Consider the following 23,681-nt stretch of genomic DNA (forward strand, 5'->3'; position numbering starts at 1 on the left):
ACATACCCTAGGTACGTCACTGCCCAAGACCAAGGATAAATCCCCTCACAAGATGTCACCCCATTTCTACACTGTACATTACGAGCAGTCTTGGCCATCCCCAGGGACCGCTGTGTGACAATGTTCACAGAAAACCCTCCATTAACCGGTTTCAATTTAAGAAACAGTTAAAAACTCAGTTGCTTGATACTGCGGTTTTCTGATTTATTAGTCGGCATTTGAAAAAAAGAATCTGCTTACCATGTCTGCTATTGTACTCTTGCGATTTATTAGCTGACGTTTGCAAAGAAGAAATTGTTTCATTATGTAGATTTTTATGACATGGTTTGTTTTTATCGTATGTATGTTTTAATCGATGTAAACCGTTTAGGGGTTTTTTTGTAAACAGTATAAAAAAAGAAGTCTGAAGTAAGATGAAATAACTCACAATTTCTCCAGTAATGCTGAAGCTCCTTCAGGAAAGAGTCCTTTCAGGAAGAGTTCACCAACAACGTACTCCATCCGAAGAGGATTAAAAGGTATCAACTGCATGAAAAGAACATTACTGAGTTGACCAATATCAGCGATAGGTCACTGTGTAAATAAAGTATGTAAAAAGAGGCCACCAAACCCTGTTTCACTGAAACTTGGGTGGCCTTATAGGTCCATGTCATGGAGAGGGTGGTGGATGCCTGGAATGTCCTCCCGAGGGAAGTGGTGGAGAGGAAAACGGTGATGGAATTTTAAAAAGCATGAGATAAACATAGAGGATCTCTAATTAGAAAACGAAGGATGTGAATTAAAGAACTAAGGCCGGTACTGGACAGACTTGCACGATCTGTGTCCCATTTGTGGTGATTTGGTGTAGGATGGGCTGGGAAGGGCAGCAATGGGGACTCCACTAACTTGGAACATGAGGATATTATTGCCCGGACTTTATGGTAGATATCCTGCAAACAGTGGAATGTGCTTAAAAACAAAACAAAATTTAAAAAAAGATGGCAACTTCAGCAGTTGGAACCTAGGACAATACCAGGTGGACTTTACAGTCTATGACCCAGAAATAGCAAAGAAGAGACAAGTTCATTTAATCATGTATTTAATGGGTATAATTAATGGGCAGACTGGATGGACTATTCAGGTCTTTATCTGCCATCATTTACTATGTTACTTGGCAGAAACCCAGAGTAGCAACATTCCAGAGCTGAGATTGTGATGTCATAATGCCTCATTCCACCAATGCCTAAGAGCCAACCTCATCAATGATGTCACAATGGCTTGATTAGATGGCAACTTCAGCATTTGGAACCTAGGGCAATACCAGGTGGACTTTACAGTCTATGACCCAGAAATAGCAAAGAAGAGACAAAGTTAATTTAATCGTGTATTTTTAATGGGCAGACTGGATGGGTCATTCAGGACTTTATCTGCCGTCATTTACTATGTTACTATGTCAGAAGGGATAAACTTGACCTATCATTGGGTTTACATCATTGCATGGAGCGGGATGCAGTGCAGCTTTAAGATCATTGCACCCATCTTTCCCAGACACCACAGAACAGCAGGTAGGTTCACAGTTTTTGAGCTATTTCAGAATTCGGCACTCCAGGGAAATGCTATTTTCCTTATTCCTAAATCCATCCCTGAAGGAAATTTGAATGATTCCTCAATGCAATTAGAGAAATCCTGAACTCGATCAGCCTGTCATTGCCTATATGTGACTGCCGCACCCTTGGGCTTCCCAAGCCTGTCCTTGTACATATCGGCTCATATGAGGGCAGCTTTCAAGCTTCCCGTATTTCTACAAAGTCTTTTATCCCAGGTCTCTCTATCAATTATCAAAATGAAACCTCGTTATGGGTCCTTCTAAAACAATGTGTGGTTCTGAAAAGTCATAGGTTGTGATCTCCACCCTAACCCATGGCCTGAGAGGGTGCACACTCAGAGGCTCCACCCCTCCTCCTGCACGATTTTCCTGTTATCACAAGTGAAATAGTATGGTGGCTGTGTTAGTCCATTTTTCAAGGGAAAACGCTGGGCTGACAGTAATATTTAGAAATAAAACAAAAACAAAGCATATAAAGTAATACCTTCTTTATTGTCACCATGGAAACCCAGAGAGGGGACAGGGCCAGTGGTAATGAGGCGGGGACAAATTTGTACCCATACCCGCAGGAACTCAATTTCTCTGTCCTATCCCCGCCAGTTTTGTCTCGGTCCTTGCTCCATTCCTGTAAGCTCTGCCTTGACAGCACAAGCCTCGAACACATGATTTTAAAGTGTTTGAGGCTTGTGCAGATGAGGACAGAGCATAGGCGTTGGTGGAATGAGGCATTATGACATCACAATCTGAGCTCTAGAATGTTGCTACTTAGGATTTTCAAGTGTTTGAGGCTTGTGCAGATGAGGACGGAGCTCAGGCATTGGTGGAATGAGGAATTATGACATCACGAGCTGAGCTCTAGAATGTTGCTACTTAGGATTTTAAAGTGTTTGAGGCTTGTGCAGATGAGGACGGAGCTTAGGCATTGGTGGAATGAGGCATTATGACATCACAATTTGAGCTCTAGAATGTTGCTACTTAGGATTTGAAAGTGTATGAGGCTTGTGCAGTTGAGGACGGAGCTTAGGCATTGGTGGAATGAGGCATTATGACATCACAATTTGAGCTCTAGAATGTTGCTACTTAGGATTTTAAAGTGTTTGAGGCTTGTGCAGATGAGGACGGAGCTTAGGCATTGGTGGAATGAGGCATTATGACATCACAATTTGAGCTCTAGAATGTTGCTACTTAGGATTTTAAAGTGTTTGAGGCTTGTGCAGATGAGGACGGAGCTTAGGCATTGGTGGAATGAGGCATTATGACATCACAATCTGAGCTCTAGAATGTTGCTGCTTAGGATTTGAAAGTGTTTGAGGCTTGTGCAGATGAGGATGGAGCTTGCAGGAATGGGGCAGGGACAGGAAAAGAGCTCCCCGGGACGGAATGGGATGAGGAAAAATTTGTCCCCATGTCATTCTCTAGTGCAGACTACCCCAGGCTCCGTCTTTGAGGGGGGTGCCAATGTCAGCACCCCTTTTCTCCATCCCCCATATATCTCAAACATTCACTGGCAGAAGTAGCATCTTCCACCTGCTGCTCATGCCAGCCTTGGCTCCCTTCTGACATCACTTCCTGGTCACAGGACCAGGACATGACATCAGAAGGGAACCGAGGACAGCGCGAGCAGTAAGTGTAAGATGCTTGCGCCAGTGAATGTTTCAAGAGGTACGCGGGGGCAGGGAGCACTCAAGTGGTGGGAAGAGTGTCAGGTGCATGGCACAGTGATGCCTCAAGAGCTCCAGGGCAGGGACTGACGAGCCCCTTTATGCTTGGGCATCCATCCCCCACACACACGAGGATGCCTCGGGCAGAATTAAGGCCAGTGAGTTGTATGAGAGCAATTCTTCAAGTCTTTACCCGCTTTTCATCCAATAATATGTCTCTTCTTAACCTCATTAAATTCATTCTGTACCTTGCTTCAGAGCCTTGTCCTTTATGTATTTCTCTTCATCACTTACTAATCATATTTCAAAATTTTTTGCCTATTGTAAATTCTTATTAAAGTGTTCATGGTAAAAATAAATGGGGCAGTGTGAGTGGTCCATCTAAGTGCAAGGTAGACATGTACCATTGCCGTGAATTTTCAAAAGGTACATATTCGGACGTTGCCCTTTGATAAATATGTTACTATGTACATGTGCTTTGGATCTGCTCTTTCTGCTGGTAGAGGAATGGGGGGTACCATGCCACAGACAAATAGGAAAATTCCATTCTATATGCATTATTTGCTCCCTAGCAGTCATGTCGAAATGATTGGGGGGTCTAACAATATCCACGTTAACCTTCCCTGAACACAGCACCCTCAGTATTGTACACCCTTAGGGCTGTCTTTTATGGCTTCCTCCCCAGCCTAGGCCCAGACACAGTAAAGTACTCATTGTTGCAATGTTCATATAGTTATGATTAATAAACAAAGTAACTATTAACTACCTAGTTAACCTTTTTAGTAACTAGTAAAGTAACTACTGTACATACATTTAGTGAAGAGTAACTGGAATAAGTAACTAGTTTCTTTTTATCCCATATAACTAGTAATAGTAACTAGTTACTTTTTTTTACAATAACTAGCACACACTGTTTTATGACCTCACAATGCAAATGTTAAGAGCCTTAGCTTATAACAATAATGCTCTATGACCTCACAATGTAGGTATAAAGAGTCTTAGCCTATAAGAAGAGGAGATGCAAATGTTAAGATCCTTAGCCAATAGGAAGAGGAGGAGATAGTGGATGCTGCGGATGGGCCATTTGGCCTTTATCTGCCATCATGTTTCTATAACCATAAAGCTCTATGACCTCACAATGCAGGTGTAAAGAGCCTTAGCCAATAGGAACAGGAGATGCAAATGTGAAGAGCCTTAGCCAATAGGGAGAGGCGGAGATAGTGGATGCTGCGGATGGGCCATTTGGCCTTTATCTGCCATCATGTTTCTATAACCATAAAGCTCTATGACCTCACAATGCAGGTGTAAAGAGCCTTAGCCAATAGGAACAGGAGATGCAAATGTGAAGAGCCTTAGCCAATAGGGAGAGGCGGAGATAGTGGATGCTGCGGATGGGCCATTTGGCCTTTATCTGCCATCACGTTCCCATTCCTGAATCCTTGAAAGGGAAAACCAACCCTAACCCTAACCCTAAATCATTCCACTTCTCCTCAGAAAGCAAGAACATTAACAAGAAGGCTGGGCAGAGAAATTAGGATGCCTTTATCAGCTTAATGAATTAGTGATGCAAATTGTATCTTGTAAACTGCCATCTTTAGATTCAGCTCTTAGGCTATCTTCTAAAATGGACCTCTCTATCCAATATCTTTGCTAATTATCTCTTAACTAATGGAATAAACAAGACTCTTTAGGGCAAAAGCAGCATCAGTGTTATTAAAATACTGCCAGCTAAAAAAAGGAACAGATTGGGAAGAGATTCCAGCTGAAAGACGCACCGTATGCCCTGCCTTCTCGAGAAGCTTTTTGGTCTCTTGGACGGCCCGTTTCATGCACGGAGGGAGCAAGGTAAAACCATCTGTATCGTAGTATCCAATCCTCAGGGGTTCGGTGCTGCAATATACCTGCAAAGAGAGAAACAAAGCTTAGATTTGCTCGGCATCTTCGACAGTAGAAAAGAGTTAGAGGACAATTCTGTAACTTGGCGTCTCAGTGCATGGACTGAGCTCCAACTCTATAAACAGCATCCAGCACCAAGATTTCATTATAGGATACTAGTGCAAGTCTGTATCAATGCACCTGCTGCATTTAGATGTGCCCACTTGTACCAGTGGAGTCCAGAGTCTTGTTCAAGTTTTCATGCATTTGTTATAAAGCAGTTTTTGCTATGTCACCCGGTTATCTTGTTCCTCACTTTTCTTTGAGTCACTCTAATAAGAGTACACCTTAGAGTTCGTTTGTTTAACATATCCCTCCATAAAATCTTGTCATTATAAGAAGTTCCTAGAGAGAACTTTCTCATTTCAGGCTTCTAAATGGAATACTTAGCTGGGAAAAATTAGGTTAGAGGCTACTTCTTATTTCGATTTTAGGAAAATTGTTCAAGACACAACTATTCGATAGGTTGGTATCTTAATGCATTCTGTTTTAATTTGTAATATATTCTTAACTCGATGTATTTTATCTGCATGACATGTTTTTAACTGATGTTATTTACTTGTACTGTATGTATTACTTAGAACCTATTCGGTATGGCGGTATATGAAAAATAAATTATTATTATTATTATTATAAGTAGGACCTATGGAGTGGAACAAATTACCGGTGTATTTACGACAGTTGAAAGATTTGCAGGAATTTAAACAAATTTTTAAAAACCCCATCTTTATTGTGCTATGAAATATGTTCTTGTTTCACGGTAGAGAATTTCCACACCACCTCCCAGAGTGGCCAGGGCCTCCAGGACAGATCTCCCCCAGATCTTAATTCTGGGGAATACGCTACTTTATCTGCCTTTCTTTCAGCCCGCATTTTCTTAATTTTTGTGAGGGTGGTCCCGTAAGGTCATCCTCCCAAGGAAATATTTCCCCCAGTTCTCCCAAGGGCTCCCTCACTACTTGCGGTCTCAGGTCATCACCACGCTTAGCCCGGGGCATCCCCTCCAGATCTCTCATGCATTCTTAGAAGCAAGACTACTCTAATTCAAAGAGCAGCACCTTCAGATCAGCATCCAAAACATCGTTCCTTAAGTGTTTCGGAGGTGACACTACCTGCGAGGAAAGAACTTACTGTTCTGGGGGTTGTTTTGGATTCAGGCCTGACCATAAAGCTCCAAATAGTTATGACTGTTAAGGCCATAATTTAACCAACTTCATATGCTCCATCGTTTGAAATCGTTGATCTCGCCTTCTGATTTTCGGACTGTTGTGCAGGGGATGTTTCGGTTTATGTTAGACTATTGTAACGCTCTCTACCTTGGAATTTCGAAAACAAGAGTGTTACAATTGGTACAAAATGCCGCAACAGGGTTAGTAATGGGAGTTGACAGGATGGCACTTACTACGTCAATTCTGAAGCAATTACATTGGTTACCAAATAGGGCACTGGTCTTTGACTCAAGGGCTCCCGCGTGAGCGGACTGCTGGGCACGATGGACCACTGGTCTGACCCAACAATAGCAAATCTTATGTTCTTCTTAGTTAAAAATTCAGCGGCATTTTTGCGATTTATTAGTCAGCATTTGAAGAAAAGAATCTGCTTATCCATGTTTGCTATTGTATGCTTGCGATTTATCAGTTGACATTTGCGGAGAAAAAAATTGTTTAATTATGTAGATTTTATAATAATATGGTTTGTTTTTATTTTATATATGTTTAATTGATGTAAACTGTTTAGTTTTTTTGTACACGGTATAAAAAAACATTTTAAAAAAAATTCTTTATTCATTTTTAAACATACAATAAGTGCATCAATATAATATAACTAATAGATCATAAATATATCACTTAATAGTCATCAAGAGTATACATTAAAAAAAACAAAAAAAAATAACAACGTTTTAAATAAATTAATAAATAAAATCATCCCCCACCTTTTCCACTCCAACCAATACATATCTCACCTCTCTGAATACAGCAGAATATGTCATCACAGCTGCTTTAGGAATACCTACTTCTACTACTATTTAACACTTCTATAGTGCTGAAGGACGTACACAGCACTGTACATTTTCACACTTAATAGACAGTCCCTGCTCGGAAGAGCTTACAATCTAGCTCAGACAGATATGACATAGAGGGTTGGGGATGCAGAACCTAAGGTGAGAGGAGTTAGGAGTTGAAAGCACTCTCAAAGAGGTGGGCTTTTAACTTGGACTTGAACACAGCCAGAGACGGAGCCCGCCGTAGGGATTCGGGCAGTTTGTTCCAGGCAAACTGTGCAACACGACAAAAGGGACGGAGTCTGGAGTTGACAGAGAAGGAGAAGGGCACAGACAGGAGGGACCCACCAGCTGAGTGGAGCTCGCAGGGACGAACTTAGGGTGAGGTAAGAGAAGAGAGATAGTGAGGTGCATTTGTAGGTCAGTAAGAGAAGTTTGAATTGTATTCGGAAACAGACAGGAAACCAAAAGTGACTTTAGCAGCTCTCAAGGAATATGAGCTGTGCAGCCAAATTCTGGATGGATTGAATGGGAGAAAGACCCTTTCCTTATTTGGCACTTCACCCCATATCAACATTGCTGACATCTTCCTGCCTTTTTACCTCGTCTCTGAAGGGGATGGGAGGCACGGTGGGGTCCAGGTGGAACATGTGGTCACACAGGAGCGCCTTCATGCACAAAGCCAGGCTGTCCACGTCCCTCGCCATCGGTCCTATTGCTGGGTGCACTGAAATTAAATAAGTCAGAATGTCAAGGAAAATATTCTCTTTCCTCTACAGACTTATAGTATCTGTTATTTAGAGAATTCTAAAAGGATTTATGTAGCACTTTTTAGAAGAAATTCACCTAAGTTGAACATAGGCAATAAACAATTTCAGAAAAAAAAAAAAAAAAAAAAGTTCAAACAACCGTACATATTACAGCATGGAGGGGTGTTTTCAATATGCCCCTCTTTCAACACTGCCTTCCGGATATTTTTTGCCGATATAAGTGACCCCTCTTGATGAAGAGCCGAAACTCAAGTCGGGGGGGGGGGCATGGATTTCAATATGGGGATTTAAGTTTAAACATTAGCACATTTGAGCACTGGTACGTTTCACAGCTGTGGTTATTGAACTCCCAACTCTTCAGAGATTTCAGATAAGTGGTTTTATCATCTTCCAGTTATCTATGGGTTGGGTTAGGGGCAGTAATGGCAATGATGGTCCCTATTATAACCACAGTTTGGCGTTATCACCAAATGAAAGGTTATATGGTCTGAGCACTTTACAAAAAGTTTTAGGATTATTTAAGTAAAGTAATTAGCTAAAATAAGAGCTGCGATTGATTGGAAGTATTTCTGATATATTCATCACAGAGTTTAATTTTGATATCTCCCTATTTTTATGGACATTTTTCCATAATTTTTTTTTTTTTTTTTTTTAATTATATTTTTATTATTTTCAACTTAAATTTCAAGTATTACACTTGTACAGAAAGCAAGAATAGAATGGATATCAAATACAATAGTAATATAATTCCTAAGTTAACAAATATACTATTTATGCTCAAGTCCACAAATTAAGATCCAAGAATTAAAGAAACTTGGCGAATAAAAAAAAAAAAAAAAGAACAGTAATAATAACAGAAAACTGAGAGCTATAGCATTGAGATAGGGGTCACAATATCTAAATTTTAGGGCTCAAAGATTGTTAACATTCAGACGAGACATAGCCACGAAGTTGGTCTGTTGTGATGGTTCAAAAAACACATATTTAAACGTACGATAATATACAATACACTTACACGGATGTCTCAAATAAAAAGTTGCCCCCAAGGATAAAACCCCAGGTTTCAAAAGAAGAAATTCATGGCGGCACCTTTGCGTCTCCCGTGCCAGATCTGGGAACATTAATATTTTATAACCAAGAAAGCTTTTTTGTCTATTTTTAAAGTAAAGTTTTAACAACCATGTTTTGTCAATTGGCAAAGCTAAGGTGATAATCATAGTGGCTGGTGATGCTAAATCCTTCTCAGATGTTTCTAAAACCTGTGAAATATTTAAAGGTTCTTGATCTGAAGATTTTACATTTGGTTGTTGATTTTGTTCTTTATCAGGCAAGTAATAAACCCTTGAAAATGGTGGTAATGAATCCTCGGATATCTCTAAATTTTCCATTAGATATCTCTTAAGCATATCTCTAGGTGTTACTAACTCGAGTCTTGGAAAATTAATTAACCTTAATTTCCATAATTTAATAATTGGGTTGTTGATTTGATTTAACAGCCAATTATTGGTTTAAATTGGTGTTAACTGATATTAATCGGTACCGATTTTCAGTAAGCTGCACATACAACTTCTAGGGCGCATGGATAAGGATGGGGCGTGCCTACACATTAAGCACACATGTGTTGGAATACTGCCAACACTTAGGCATGAGCACTTACACCAGCCTCTCACATGCATAAGTGGTTGTGTCAGATGTAGGCGTGAAAATGTTAAATCAAGGATTGCCGGAGAGGTAAAATTCCTAGACGTCATAAATGACTGCTTCTTTGAGCAACTGGTCCAGGAACCGACAAGAGGGGGAGTTTCAAGTTTATTTCAAATTTACTATACCGCCCACTCGAACCTTCTGGGCGGTGTACAAAATACCTTAATATTATACCAGTTAAAAAATAATTTAGTCTGAAACAAACCAGGGGGGGAAATCTCCCCCCCCCATAAAACAATTTACGGACAAGGACGAACATGGACAAAAGGGAAGAAGGGATTGGAGATTACAATTGATAGAGAAAGAGAAAACACTTAAAGGGAAGAACAAAAGGTTGGGGGAAATAGAACGGAAACATTACTTAAAAATAAATCTAAGTTAGGACAGTTTAGGTTTCAAAGGCATCTCGGAAAAGGAATGTTTTTAGCGCTACCTTGAATTTGATCAATTTTGTATTTTACAGAGAAAAGGTGCATTAACAGAAAAAAATGTATTCCTCATAGTACTGATCTGTTTCAATGAGGGAACGATAAGAAGATTTTGCGAAGTGGATCGTAGAGACCTAACTTGAGTATAAGGGATAAGCAAATTATTAATAAATTCTGGCTGGCTATTTGCTTTCGTTTTTAAAGCTTAGGAGTAAAATTTTGTAAGTGATCCTATGCTCTATAGCAGGGATCTCAAAGTCCCTCCTTGAGGGCCGCAATCCAGTCGGGTTTTCAGGATTTCCCCAATGCATATGCATGAGATCTATGTGCATGGACTGCTTTCAATGCATATTCATTGGGGAAATCCTGAAAACCCAACTGGATTGCGGCCCTCAAGGAGGGACTTTGAGATCCCTGATCTATAGGGAGCTATTTTAGATTTAGTTCTAAATAGAAGGCAGGGCATAGTACAAGAGGTAACAGCATTAGCTCACCTGAGAAACAGTGATCATATCTGGAGTGATATCTGGAGTGACGTTGCTAAAAAAAAAAAAATCGACTGTAGTAGCATTTAATTTTCAAAAGGGTAACTATGATAAAATGAGGAAATTGGTTAAAAAGAAACTAAAAAAATCAGCAGCAAAGGTTAAGACTTAAAATCAAGCATGGACGTTATTTAAAAATACCATTGTGGAAGCCCAGACCAGATGTATTCTGCGTATTAACAAAGGAAGAAAGAAGAGCAAACGAGAGCCGGCATGTTTAATAGGTGAAATGAAAGAGGCTATTAGGGCCCACAGAACATCCTTCAAAGAATGGGAAAAGGATCCAGATGAAGAAAATGAGATATATAGGAACTGACAAGTTAAAAGGTTTTTACCATGGGATGCACTGAAGCACCCTTAGATAAAAGCCCAATGTAGGGATGCAAACCATGTCCTAAAAATGTTTTATTTTTTTCTGAGGAGGAGGGTGTGTTTGCGGTGGAGAGTGGGCATGACGGCCTGAATTAGTTAGCATAGCCACATTACTATGCATTAATTGATTTGCACAGGACGGCCATTTTCCAGCTGCAGTAAAAATGCACACAGAGAAATCCTGCATAAGAGTGCATTAAGGCCACTTTTTACCACAGCTTTTTAAAAGGACCCCTTAAATCAAATCTGTCTTAGTATCACCCAAATTAATTTTTAAAAAAATCCAACAACCCAAAGATGCTAAATTGGTCCAAAGGCTCAGCGCTAGTGTTGCATACTGATACGCTTCTCCCTCCGTATTCGCTCTGATAGGGGATTAACAAAACCGCAAATACAGAAAAACCGTGAATAACTTTTTCACATGTTATTCACTGTTTTCTAATCAAAACCATCGTGAATATGGTGAAACCGTGAATAACATAGTGGGAGACTTGGCCTGTTCCTGAAGGAGAGGCAACACATGGTGAAGAAGGTGCCGGGAATCGGCGATTTTCTCTGTAAATGCTTGGAATCAGCTATTTCTCTATGCAAACTGATGTAATTTGGGGGGGAGGAGCCAGCAAGCTAAAAACCGTTGAATAATTGAAACCGCGAATAAGGAGGGGGAAGTGTATCTGAGATTCGAAGTTTAGTTCCATCCTTCCTGACCCTGCTGTCTGAGAGAGGAGATAGGAGGTTGCAGCACTCACAGTCCCTGAGATCACACACAACAGTGACACCTACTGTTCAAATTCAGGGAGCAGACATCAGACTCTGGAGGGCATTATGGCCTGTGGCTCCTCCATGATAATTTTCATTAAGACAGGAAGAGCAGGCGGGAAAGGCCAGGGTAGATGTGAATGAAGGCTCTTGATATTATAGCCTCAACAGAGACCAGATCCAATTGAACCACACACTGAAACGGAACAGGAAAGAAACCGCTGGGTCTAAGAACACCAGCCAACCATGGAAATAACTAATAATGAGCGTGTCCAATATCCAAATACAATATCGTAGCAGTGAGTTCTCTCTGCGTTATACATTTCTACACCACAAGCAAAAAAATAAAATTTAAAAACTGATTAGATATAAGCACGTCATCAATTTACCTGATTTTATGCCATAGACTGGGGAAGAAATGCCACACAAGCTGCAGAAAAGACACAAAAGGTAAGTGTCATATAATAAATTAGAGGACAACTTTCTAATAATGCACATATCAGCCAAGTCTGTGGATGCTTTTGAACATTGAATTGGTAAAGTATCCACCCATATCTGCCCCGTATCAATTTTATGCACATCGTTTTGGAAATTACATTACATTACAGACTTGGAATTCTCTCCCCATCTATTTACATGAAGAAATCAATCTAGACAAATTTAAAAATAAACTGAAAACTTTCTTATTTAACGATGCTTTTGTAATCTAATATCATTGGTTCCTTTTAATCAATATTCAATAAAATTTTGGACCTAACTGCCTTTTCTCCACACATTCCACACATTCAACTATTTCTCATCCCATCCTTTTGTGTTTTCCATTTTCGGCTTCCCACTCTGCTCAATTACATTGTAACTTCTTCCCCTACCTTCCTCTTGTTTCCAGTTTGTCTAGTTATCGTCTGTGTCTAGTCAGTTTTTAAATTGTTTTAAAATTCTTTTTATTCTGTAACTTTTATTCATGTGTAAATCGCCTTGAATACTGACAAGGCGATTAATCAAATAAATATTAAACTTGAAACTTGAAACTTCTATTCCGCCTGTACCTTGCAGTTCTAAGCAGATTACAATTGAAGAAGGCTGGACATTTCAAGGAAGTTACAAATTTTAAGGAAAGATGCATAAAGATGCTAGAATAAGAGATAGGTTTATTAATAATAATAATAATAATTTTATTTCTTAAATACTGCTATACCCTAAGTTTAGATACATAGTGGAGGCTAAGAGGGTGAATTTAAGGAAGTGGAGGCTAAGAAGGTAAATTTAGGGAAGGGGGAACATTTGAGGAAACTTGTAGGGAGGGAGGAGATTAGGGTTGGTTATATGGTGGGGTATGCAGGGAGGGGGATTTTATGGAGGAGGGGGGATAAGTGGACAAGATAGTTTCTTTGAATAACAGAGTTTTGATTTCTTTTCGAAAAGATTTAAGGTCACATGTGGTTGTCAACAGAATAGAGATCGAGGGGTCTAGCTTCAAAATCCAAAAAGAATGCACATAAGGCTATTTCCCAATGTATGGATGCACTTCTGCATGCACTGAATTGTAAGCTTACCTGCAGATAGGAATAAGCAATTTTCAGAGATTGCATTTCTACGTATAAGACCTTGCTTTATGTTTGGAAACACCTTCCCCAAAAGTATGTTTGGAAATACCTTCCCCAAGGTCAAGCTGTCGAGGGGAAAGTACTTCTATTGCAAAATCTCACCATTAGGTACTTTATTTTATTTAACTTTATTTTTCTATACCGCCATAGTCAAATGACTTCTAGGCGGTTCACATCGAAAGAAGGCTGGACAATCGGCGAATTACAGAATGCATGAAGAGAAATGTTACATAAGTAATTGGGGTTACATGGGGGAAGAATACATGAGGGATTGGAGTTACATGAGAGGTTACATTCGGGTTTGCAGCGGGGAAATAACATAGTGAGAGAAGATCATCTGTTTAGGTAATGAATTTGTCAAGGGAAAACTCATCGTAATGAATCGACAGGTTGTAATAACACCAGCGGCCCCTTGAAACTACAAGCAATCCACGCTCAGACTTAAGTCTCCATATGTCTTACTAGGAAACAAGTCTCCTCCACCAGGGACATCGTATGACAAAGCTGGAGAGTAATGCAAAATACCCCAGTGGCGGTCAGTATAAGGAATAAAATCAAGAGAAAAGCAGCTGATAATCTAACAGTAGGGATGCCTGCTTAGGGTAACTACTTATCTGACCAACTGGACAACCTGGCCTCTAAAAGAGGGAAAAGCCAGGAGGAAGATATTATAATCAGAGGGAAGAACTGGAGGTAGAAGGCAACTCCCGACTATAAAACCTTGATTCACTGTTGAAATCCTGCCCAGGGAGACAAGACTTTATTTTAGATATATTAGTGATAGGAAGAAGTGCAAAAGTGGTATTGTGAGACTCAAAGGTGAAGGGGGGGAAATATGTAGAAGCTGATAAAGAAAAGGCTAAATTGCTTAACAAATATTTCTGTTCTGTGTTCATGGCTAAAGCGCCGGGAGCGGGACCACAGAAGACAAACGTGAATGGATCTATTTTCAGATGGTTGTGTTCATGAAGAGCTAGCTAAAATAAAGGTAGACAAAGTGATGGGGCCGGATGGTGTACATCTGAGGGTGCTGAAGGAACTTAGAGAAGTTCTGATAGCTCCATTGACTGACCTTTTCAATGAGTCTTTAGAGTTGGGAGTGGTACCGGAGGACTGGAGAAGGGCGGATGTGGTCCGTAAAGATGTGGAAGTAAAGAAGAAGTAGGGAAAAGCAGGCCGGTAAGCAAATTAATGGAAACGCTTTTAAAACAGAGAATGGTGAAGTTTTTGGAATCCCGTGGATTAAAGGACCGGAGGCAACATGGATTCACTAGAGGTAGGTTTTGTCAGACAAATCTGATCAATTTCTTTGACTGGGTAACCAGAGAATTGGATAGAGGATGTTCGCTAAATGTGGTGTATTTAGATTTTAGCAAAGCCTTTGACAGTGTTCCACACAGACGTCTGATAAATAAACTGAGTGTCCTTGGGATGGGTCCCAAATTGACGGGCTGGGTCAGGAACTGGTTGAGTGGAAGGCGACAGAGGGTAGTGATCAATGGAGATCGCTCTGAGGAAAGTTACCAGTGGTGTGCCTCAAGGTTCTGTTCTTGGGCCTGTTCTTTTTAACATTGTTATAAACAATATTGCTGAAGGGTTGTCGGGTAAGATTTGCCTCTTTGCGGATAATACCAAAGTCTGCAATAGAGTAGACACACCAGATGGTGTGAATAACATGAAGAAAGACCTGGCGAAGCTTGAAGAATGGTCTGAAATTTGGCAGCTAAAATTTAATGCTAAGAAATGCAAGGTCATGCATTTGGGCTGCAGAAACCCAAGGGAACAGTGCAGTTTAGAGGGTGAAGAACTTATGTGCACAACGGAAGAGCGGGACTTGGGTGTGATTGTATGTGATGATCTTAAGGTGTCCAAACAAGTTGAAAAGGTGACGGCGAAAGCTAGAAGGATGCTAGGTTGCTTAGGGAGAGGTAGAGCCAGAGCCAGTAGGAAAAAGGAGGTATTGATGTCCCTGTATAAGAGTTTGATGAGACCTCATTGAAATGAACAAGATCCGTTTCTTGGTCCCGAAATCGTCCTGCACACACTCTGTCATCTATTCAGATGTCTGGAGGCAATTCCCCTTAGAAAGAAAGAATACGCAGACAGTGTCCTAAAGGGATTGCCTGTTTTATTATCAGTGTACATTCATTTATATATCTTTTACATGGGTCAGTGGTATTAGCAGATGATGTAAGTACAGACCATATCTGGTGACAGGATACATAGGCTTCAAAGAAGTAATCAACACTAAAAAAGGGGGATGAGGGTGGGTGAATGAGCAGGATATGTACTTCATTGTTTAAATAAAAAGGTGTTAAAAGCTTCCTTTATCTATCTCAACCGGTACATGGCAGTGGGGGTTGAGCCTTCATTGTCTTAGACAGCTAACTTCGTTAACATGATTAAATGACCTCTTCCCAAACATCAAGTTTTTGATTACCTCCAGCATAGACAGAGACAGAAAACTTATCCTTTCAAATGTGTCCTTTCACTCATGTGGCATCTAAGGATCATGTTTGAAGCTGCTGAATATCTAGAGAAGGAATGTGTCTAGAAAGGCTGTGAGGAGCCTCAGGTATTAACAGGGAATATTTTCTTGATTTACTGGGATTGGTCCTCAACAGTGAATTTTGATGAAGTGGAGAGGCACAAAGGAGCAGCACAAGTTCCACAGTGTATGAAACTGTTACCCATTCTGTTCTTCACCAGGAAAGTGGTCAGCAGGAGGTTTTCCAGAGGTGTTGCTATGTGTGAAAACTGGGGGGGGGGGGGGGGGGAGCGTACCAGAGAGAAACAGAAATCAACTTTGTTCAGGGTGTTCTATCTTGTTCTTGCAAGGGAATTCAGAAGGGCAGGAGAGTCACTTGGACAGATTAGGTACAAAGAGAAGCCCAAGAGAGTCAGTTTCTTAAAATAGCCTAATGGAGGCCTAAAATCAGGGGAAGCCCTTTCAATATACTTAGCTGTTGAAGTGACTGAAAAAATCCTTGCTATTCAGGTACTTTCTCAGTAAACTCCCTTCGTTTTGGAACAACACAATCTGGTTTGAAGTTAACTTTTCTTCCAAGACTACAAGAGTGTGTCCCTAGCCCGCCCCTAACAGCCTTGAAACCAGACTTGTCCACTATTGGAGGAAGCTGGAGAGCCCTACAGGATGCCTCATGAACCTGGAGCTTCCAGATGTGCCCCCTTGTTCTCCAATGCTTGAAAGTATCTTCTAGAAAGTCAACTCATGACTTCCATCTTTGTTACACCTTCACTTTGCAACATAAGCTTCCAATATTTTAGAACACCTGCTATGTTCCAATTCCTTTTCCAGCATCAGAAGAAGATATTTAACGCTTAATTATTTTTTAAGCATACTTCAGATTACAACCAAGATCATCTTCCCACTCTCTATCTGCCTCTTCTTAGCCTCTATGACAGGTGTAGCTTTTGATCTTCTTTCCCTCTTATATGAAATTTCTTAGCAAAATCTAAAGGTCGGTTTCTTTGGTGTTTTAGTTTTCAACTCACAGTGAGAAGAACAAATCACCAGAGCTATTGAATGACTCCATGGTACATGTACAAGCTCAGCCAGTCCTGGTTTTACCCCTACTACAGGTTAAAAAAAACAGAGTATGTCGGCAGAAAAGGGCCGGCAGCCCAACAAGTCTGCCCACTCCAGAACCCTCCCTCCAGCAAGTCTGCCCACTTAATCAATATGAACCCTCCTCCCTGGGGTATCCTTCTTTTGGGCATAGCTCTGTGGTGCCCCCACCTGTTTGTCCCATCGACTCTTGAAGTCGAGCACGCTACTGGCCTCGACTACTTGGCGTGGAAGATCATTCCATCGATCAATAACCCGTTCAGTGAAGAAGTATTTCCTGGTGTCACCATGAAATCTTCCCCCCTTAAGTTTCAGCGGATGCCCTCTTGTCGCCGTAGGACTCTTTAAAGTGGAGGAAGAAATCCGAAGTACAGCTATACGATGGGAGGGCAGGTAATGGTTAAAGTACCCTAGAAAAGGACCTGGGGTAATAGCGGACAAGACAATGAAGCCGTCGGCACAGTGCGCAGTGGCCTCTAAGAAGGCGAATAGAATGCTAGGTATAATCAAGAAAGATATTACAACCAGAATGAAAGAAGTTATCCTGCCACTGTATCGGGCGATGGTGCACCCGCATCTGGAGTACTGCATCCAGTATTGGTCGCCATATCTTAAGAAGGATATGGCGATACTTGAGAGGGTTTAGAAAAGAGCGACATGATTGATAAAAGGTATGGAAAACCTTTCATATGCTGAAAGATTAGAGAAACTGGGGCTCTTTCCTCTGGAAAAGCGGAGACTTAGAGGGGATATGATAGAGACTTACAAGATCATGAAGGGCATAGAGAAACTGGAGAGGGACAGATTCTTCGAACTTTCGAAAACTACAAGAACGAGGGGGCATTCGGAAAAGTTAAGAGGGGACAGATTCAGAACCAATGCTAGAAGTTCTTCTTCACCCAGAGGGTGGTGGACACCTGGACTGCGCTTCCAGAGGGTGTGATAGGACAGGGTACGGTGTTGAGTTCAAGAAGGGATTGGACAACTTGCTGAAGGAAAAGGGGATAGAGGGGTATAGATAGAGGATCACTATACAGGTCCTGAACCTGATGGGCCGCCGCGTGAGCAGACTGCTGGGCATGATGGACCTCTGGTCTGACCCAGCAGAGGCATTGCTTATGTTCTTAGGTAACCCTAGAAAGATGTCACTTGAAAAAGGGGATCTCGGTACATACCTGAGTCTACCTTCTGTTGGCTTGATCCCACAAATCCCACAAAAGCTGGAAGGCACTCGGATACTTCCAGCAATATCAGAGCCAAAACCTAAGATGGCACCCCCACCGCCAATCAGCGCCCCCTCTCCTCCTGAAGAACCACCAGGAGTCTTCTTGTGGTTATGGGGATTTAAGGTTTGCCCAAAAATGGGGTTGCTGCAATCGAAACTAAAGAAGATTAAAAGAACAAGTTAGTCATACTGCAATTATTTATTAGGCCTCAAAATAGTTCCTGCATTATAAGTTCTTGAAAGGTTTATGACAATTCACATTAAATACTAAATGCAATAGTGTTTAGGCAGTTGTACCACCCTTGGAAATCTATATGTTTTATAACTCCAGCTTTCAGAGGACAGTCTCAGATGCAAGCTAGTCATGTATAGACTCTTCATTACACTTGGATAATTCTGTTAGCACAGTGGAAAATGCTTCTCGGCATTCCTTAGACCCATTCCCAAGTCTGTGATATTCCTAGGGAAAAAAGAAGCGACAGCAGCACTATTTTGAAGAGGCAGGAGGGAGTAGGCCGCTCTACTGCAAAAGATACAGGGGAGATCTCGACTCGTACAGCCAGTTGGGAGGGAGGGTTGTTGAGCTGAGGAGGCCCAGCCCAGCCCTGCCACTAGACTTCCAAGGTTTAGGGGGGGCTCAGCAGAAGGGAAATTGTGTCAGTGCGGGGGACTACCATGGTTACTTTTGGGGGGTTCAGGGTGGTCAGGTTGACTGGGTGAGTCCACTGAGGAACAGAGATTTTTTTTTATGGTTGGGGCTGGGGTTCCCTGGACATGCACAAAAAATTGGCATGTCCCAGGAAATTCTGACCCTTTAGCGACCAATCCTCTATAATAAAACCCTTACCCGCGCATGCGCACTTGAAACGGCGTGATCCCTGCCGCCGTGATTTGTGCTTCCATGCCATGTTCCATTTGCGGTGTGCGGCGGTGAGAGAAACGGCAGGAGGGTGTCCTTCGAGGTGCTGCGAGGCGTCCGGCTGCTACTGCTGCACAGGGAAGTGGAGGGGGAGAAGGAAAAGGGGCTGCTTTGGGGGAGGGGCGTGCTGGGGGACAGGCAGCAATCTTGGTTTTCTCGGGGGGGCCAGAGAGAGATAGGCAGGGGGCCAGGGAGAGACACAGACAGAAAGAATGACAAACAGACAGGAAGACAGGCAGACAAACAGCGGCCAAGGAGCGAGAAAGAAAGAAAGACAGACAGACAGCAGCTAAGAAGACAGAGACAGAAAGAAAGACAGACAGACACATCTATTCTAGCACCCGTTAATGTAACGGGCTTAAAGACTAGTACTCATATAATTTGCATGCTGTTAGTTTTGAGCATTGGTTGCTAAAATCTAGAGGTACCAGATGTCTGGATTTACCTGGACATGTCCTCTTTTTAGAGGACTATTCGGGTATCCAGATAGATTTAGAAAACCCGGCACTTAGTCTGGGTTTTGGATGGGCTCAACTCTGCCACATTTGCACATGCTCAGAGGCCTTACAGATGTGGCCTCGAGCACCGGGAAGAAGAGGAGATGAGGTTTGGGGGGGGAACAGGGCCAGATGTTCTTATTATTTCCATAAAAAATATAGTAACCCTATTAAAAACAGATTGGTGTTTCTCTGGCACTGCAGAGAAACTGTGCTGTAGTTTTGAGCATCTACCCCATATGACATGTTAAGGAAAATCAGGAAGTTAGTTTCCTGCCAGCTGTTGCTGTCCTACAAAAACCAAAAATCTAAGTTCTCTTCATTAAATAATCTGAATACTGTACCATTCTAATGGAAAATGACAATTCATCTCGTAAACAGACAATTTATATGTGTTATCAGCCAGCATATAACATATGAATATAGTTCCTCTAAAAGTCTCTTCGAATCTTTGTGACATGAAACATTTGGTATTAGGTAAAAACTATTATTATGCTTTGTAAGCAATAAATATATTAACAGCTGAAGGAAAGGAGAGGAAAGGGAATCTGTCATGAATTGTTCAGTCTGGTGCATTTAAAGCAGCTAAACTGAAGTGAAATAGAGAAGGATACCTCGGCTAGAATGTACTTTGAATAAGCAGAGCAGAACATTTAATTAGGAACTTCCTCTCTGAAGAACAATTAAAGCCTGTCATAAAACAGTTGGTATAAGGTCTGAGAAAGGCTTCCGCCTGGATTTGTTCGTGGAATTAGGTCCAGACGCCGAAGCAAGAGAAAGGAGGAGGTTGGAGGATTAGAGAAAATTCTAGAAAAGGTTCAACTGAAGGTAAACCTGGAACTGGGACAAAGTTCACCTGTATAGAGCAAGGACTCAATCAACTAGAAGAGGAGTACTTTTCTACCATTTTTAAACCTCATTTCCTAGGCCAGACTGGAACAGGAAGATCCCCCCCCCCCCCCAAGAAGCTCTTTAACAACCTACTGCACAAGCTAAAGAAGCTCAGATTGCAACAAGATCCAGAAGAAAGGACAGACAGACCCCCAACTGAACGAGCCACACAGCAACAATGGGGCAATTGAGGCATCTTTTTGACTAATTTAGGACTACAGCAGTGGCGTCATAAGGTGAGGTGCAGGGGGGTGGTCCGCCCCGGGCGCAGTCTTCCTCGGGGGACCGGCACCACTCCTCCTCTCCGCCCCCTGCCTTGCACATGCAACTGCGCTCCTTCCACGTACCGTTTTAACTTTGGCACGGGCGGCGACGAACTTGCTGCTTGTGTTGGCTCCGGAACTCTCTCCGACATCACTTCCTCCCAGAAGTGACATCAGAGAAAGTGCTGAAGCCGACACAGGCAGCAAGTTTGTTGCAAATGTTCTTTGTAGCACACTAAGGAGAAATTATGTGCTTACCTGCTAATTTACTTTTTTTTTTTGCCTCTCCAGACCAGCATAGAACCCTACCCTGTCTACTGTCATTTTTTTGTGTGCAGATTTTCATTTTTCGGTCAGTTTCTAGTATTTTTCTAGGACCGGGGAGATTAAGAACAGCGGCTGTGGCTTGGCTGATGTAGCTGGCGAGCTGTGGGGGCCTTTGCTATTTGGGTAATTGTAACAACGGTGAAACTAAAGTAGATACAAGCTAATCAATGCGATGGATGTGCTTGTTTTTGAGTGCAAATTAATTCAAAACACGGCTCGATAGTCGACAAGCAAATACGCGTTTCATCATCCACCATCTGCAGTCGTTCTCTTTTTTTAAAAAAATTTAATTTCTGCCAGAGCTGAAAATCCAAGGTCACACAGATAAGAAGATCCAAACAATAACAAAGCCTTGATTGCTTTATTGCTCAAGTTAGGCCAACTACTGCATTAAAAATAAAAATGAAATGACCTGCCGTTAGTTTTCAAAGACCAATCACATCAAAGAATGATTCTTGTCTGTGCGGTTGTATCCTTATGCACAAAGACGCTCATAACATTGACAGACTTTTGCATATGTGACGTGCATGTCACCTATTCTAGTGTATACTTATGAAGGGAATTTTTTTAAATAAAGTAAAATTCTGGAATCTCTTCAGTGCACACCACTGTGTCATGGCACACAGTTTGGGAGACACTGCATTAATGGCATATTTTGTGTTTGTTCACTATAGGTCAGGGGTGTCCAATGTCAGTCCTCGAGGGCCGCAATCCAGTCGGGTTTTCAGGATTTCCCCAATGAATATGCATGAGATCTATTAGCATACAATGAAAGCAGTGCATGCAAATAGACCTCATGCATATTCATTGGGGGAATCCTGAAAACCCGACTGGACTGCGGCCCTCGAGGACCGACATTGGACACCCCTGCTATAGGTGCTCATTGTAAAGCACCTTGGAAAGTGGGTGGTCTAGATTAATATTGTAAATATTGCTTGGGGGTTACTAATGATATGCGAGGTAAAATTCAGAATACACAAAAGAGAAAAACATACTTAAACATGGACTGTGGGACATTGGTTTTCACAAATGGAATCGCCCCCTGTTTCTTCAAGACCTGGACAACGACACTGTCTTCTTGTGCCAAAGTGCCAAGGAAATACGCAAGACCACACGAGGAGTTGTGTCCCTGTGGAAAGAAGAAATGCTGGCTGAAAATTCTTTACCAACTATCACAAGCAAGAGGTGCTTAAACACTTGGAAAGTATGACGAGCATCACGCAAAGGCAATGGGCCTTTTCTCATGGCTTATGATGTCACATGACGGCGCTGATAATGCTGGAGGCAACAAGCTACCAGGAAAAGGAATGGATAATTGTGAATTCTGCTGGAGGCAGGCACTTTGCATAAGCACCAGCTGTAAATTATACAAGTTTAAGGATTCCTCCCCCCCTCCCTCCCAATGCCAAGCTCCACTGACATCTTCATAGTGAGGCATAACAGAGTCCCATCAGTATCACCTTTAAAATGGTATTCACATGAGGGACAACATTTGCCATTGTCATCTGCACCTGATAGCAGTGGCGTAGTGTGCGTGATTGGCGCCCCTCCCCCACCCCCCCTGCAGCATGCGCGCACCCCTTCCCTGAACCTTTTGAACTTCTGAGGAAGCAGCCACCAACTTACTGCCCATGTCAGCTTCGGCGCTCTCTGATGTCACTTCTAGGCTCCCCTCCACCCATTTCTCCCTCTCTCCCTATGCAACATCTTTCCCTCCCCTCCACCCATGTATCCATTTCTCCCTCTCTCCCTATGCAACATCTTTCCCTCCCCTCCACCCATGTATCCATATCTCTCTCCCTTCCAATACACCACTTCTCCTTCCCTTCCACTTTTATGCCCATTTCTCCCTCGCTCACAACCCTCATCCCTCCTGCAACAGATTTCCTTCCCCCTCAACCCCAGCCCAACTCACAAAATATGCTCTTTTTTGCTTCAACAGGTCAAAGGCAATTCCTACAGCTGCCTGCCGCTAACCCGGAAGCCTCTCCTCTGTCGCGTCCCACATGGGCAGAAACAGGACGTTCCGACGGAGGGCAGGACGCAGCAGAGGAGAAGCAAATAAAAAGCTGCAGCCACATGGTGAAAGAGCCACATGTGTCTCGCAAGCTACACGGTGGCGACCGCTGCACTACAGCATTAAGTAATTGGCTACGAGTATGAATGTAACCTAGATGGTAGCAGAGCTGGCCTACAGGGCAATGCGTTTAAAAGGTAATGGCAAGCATAGCCCTGAGCTCCACAAGAACTAAAAGGCAAAAACAAACATACATGAGTGAAAAACTCAAACCTTGTAGTCATAATGTTCCTTGATACTGATTGGGACGCTGTATAATGGGCCTCTCTGTTTCTGCTTCTTCAAGTCCTGCAGTTGAGCTACACACTCTGGAAGAAAGTCCGTGAGACAGTTCACCTCATGGGTCACCTCCAAGGCCTATCAGTTTAATAAAAAGAAAGGGTGAAAAGCTGTTTTCCCAAGAGATCAGAACCTTAAAAGGACAAGTTTTCTAACCCATGTGCCTCACACACTTTCAGGTACTCACACTCGTCTTCATTCGTCTTGTGATCTTGCACCAGAGATGTGCATTTTCATTATGCTGAAATT

The 23,681-nt window shown here is 42.0% G+C and overlaps 1 protein-coding gene across 1 annotated transcript in view; it reads right to left on the bottom strand.

Moving 5' to 3' along the window:
• The window catches only part of LOC117346672 (vitamin D3 hydroxylase-associated protein-like), a 64,042-nt gene that overhangs the window by 31,859 nt on the left and 8,502 nt on the right, over positions 1–23,681 (bottom strand). The window contains exons 3-9 of the mRNA XM_033916618.1: positions 23,367–23,510; positions 22,072–22,205; positions 18,130–18,336; positions 12,151–12,191; positions 7,786–7,910; positions 5,022–5,147; positions 428–525 (exon numbers count right to left, since the gene is read on the bottom strand). Coding sequence (XP_033772509.1) covers positions 428–525; positions 5,022–5,147; positions 7,786–7,910; positions 12,151–12,191; positions 18,130–18,336; positions 22,072–22,205; positions 23,367–23,510 — 875 coding nt within the window. The remainder of the gene's footprint in view (positions 1–427; positions 526–5,021; positions 5,148–7,785; positions 7,911–12,150; positions 12,192–18,129; positions 18,337–22,071; positions 22,206–23,366; positions 23,511–23,681) is intronic.

The sequence above is a fragment of the Geotrypetes seraphini genome, chromosome 12 (genome assembly GCF_902459505.1).
Source record: "Geotrypetes seraphini chromosome 12, aGeoSer1.1, whole genome shotgun sequence".
NCBI lineage: Eukaryota > Metazoa > Chordata > Amphibia > Gymnophiona > Dermophiidae > Geotrypetes > Geotrypetes seraphini.